At 43.1% G+C, this 1,449-nt stretch overlaps 1 protein-coding gene across 1 annotated transcript; it reads left to right on the plus strand.

Annotated features, from left to right (window-relative positions):
- The first annotated feature begins 234 nt into the window (after positions 1–234).
- LOC140634733 (U1 small nuclear ribonucleoprotein C-like) lies at positions 235–854 on the plus strand. The gene has a single exon (XM_072828484.1). The coding sequence runs from the start codon at positions 261–263 to the stop codon at positions 738–740; it is 480 nt and encodes a 159-aa protein (XP_072684585.1). The 5' UTR covers positions 235–260; the 3' UTR covers positions 741–854.
- The last annotated feature ends 595 nt before the right edge of the window (positions 855–1,449 follow it).

Below are 1,449 nucleotides of genomic sequence, written 5' to 3' on the forward strand. Positions count from 1 at the left end.
AATGCAACAATAGGAGAAAAATGGCCAGAGTAGTGGGAAAATATATTCTGCCAAGAAATATTTAATGAATGACTACTACAGACATAGCCCTACTTGGACCTAGCACTCTAAACTTTATATGACTTGCAAACACCAGAGTTCACATTTTAAAGGCAGGTGCCCTTTATTTTATGAGTACCACATATGTAGGTAGAGAGGAAATCAAATCTTTGAAAACATTTGGCTTTGGGGATGGAGTTGCCAACGGCCTACAGAGCAACATGCCTAAGTTTTATTGTGACTACTGCGACACATACCTCACCCATGACTCTCCATCTGTGAGAAAGACACACTGCAGTGGTAGGAAACACAAAGAGAATGTGAAAGACTACTATCAGAAATGGATGGAAGAGCAAGCTCAGAGCCTGATCGACAAAACAACCACTGCATTTCAACAAGGAAAGATACCTCCTACTCCATTCTCTGCTCCTCCTCCTGCAGGGACAATGATCCCACCTCCCCCCAGTCTCCCGGGTCCTCCTCGCCCTGGTATAATGCCAGCCCCCCATATGGGGGGCCCTCCCATGATGCCAATGATGGGCCCTCCTCCTCCTGGAATGATGCCAGTGGGACCTGCTCCTGGAATGAAGCCACCTATGGGAGGCCATATGCCAATGATGCCTGGGCCCCCAATGATGAGACCTCCTGCTTGTCCCATGATGCTGCCCACTTGGCCAGGAATGACTCGACCAGACAGATAAGGAGAGACAGGAACCTCTTTATATTCATTTTATATTACTTGTTCTACTTCACCAGGAGATCATGGTGCTGTGACTCTGGGTGTTTTCTAACAGCATGACAAGGAAGACTTGCTTCCCCTTTCCCCTTCCTATCAAAGAGAGAATAGTTTTTGCAGGGGAGTAGTGGGACAAAAAAAAAAGGCAATTTTCATTTGTATTGTGAAATGTGAAAATAAAATTGTCAACTATTTTAGTTATATATATTAAAAAAAAAAAAACATTTGGCTTTGCTTTTTGTGGCACGTGTCAAGATTTCTTAAAAGAAAGCATCCAAAATAATTTTGTCATCAGCTTACACTGTAATCTAAACAGAGGAAGGATGTGGTTTGGCACAAATCACTTCATCCACTTCTACCAGGAGCTTCCTCAGAACTCTACAACTGTTGAAATAGTAGCTAAGGTGTATCAGCTACCAATCTGGACTAAACTCTAGGTTACATAACAAAGGTAGTTAGTAAGCTTAGACTAAAATCTCTGTGTCCAGAGAAGACATTCAAACTGAAACTTAGCACAAGAAAAGGGCAAAGTCAACAAGCTTGGTAGTTTCTGTCACAAAACAAAAATCTCTGGGCTTTGGCCCAGGGAAGAGCAAGGGAGTAGACAATAGGTGAGAGATGTGGGTTCATGGGAGGTCAAAAACAAGGTGGAAGGCACACAGAATTTGTAAGCT

Source organism: Canis lupus, chromosome 6, assembly GCF_048164855.1.
Source record: "Canis lupus baileyi chromosome 6, mCanLup2.hap1, whole genome shotgun sequence".
Lineage (NCBI taxonomy): Eukaryota > Metazoa > Chordata > Mammalia > Carnivora > Canidae > Canis > Canis lupus.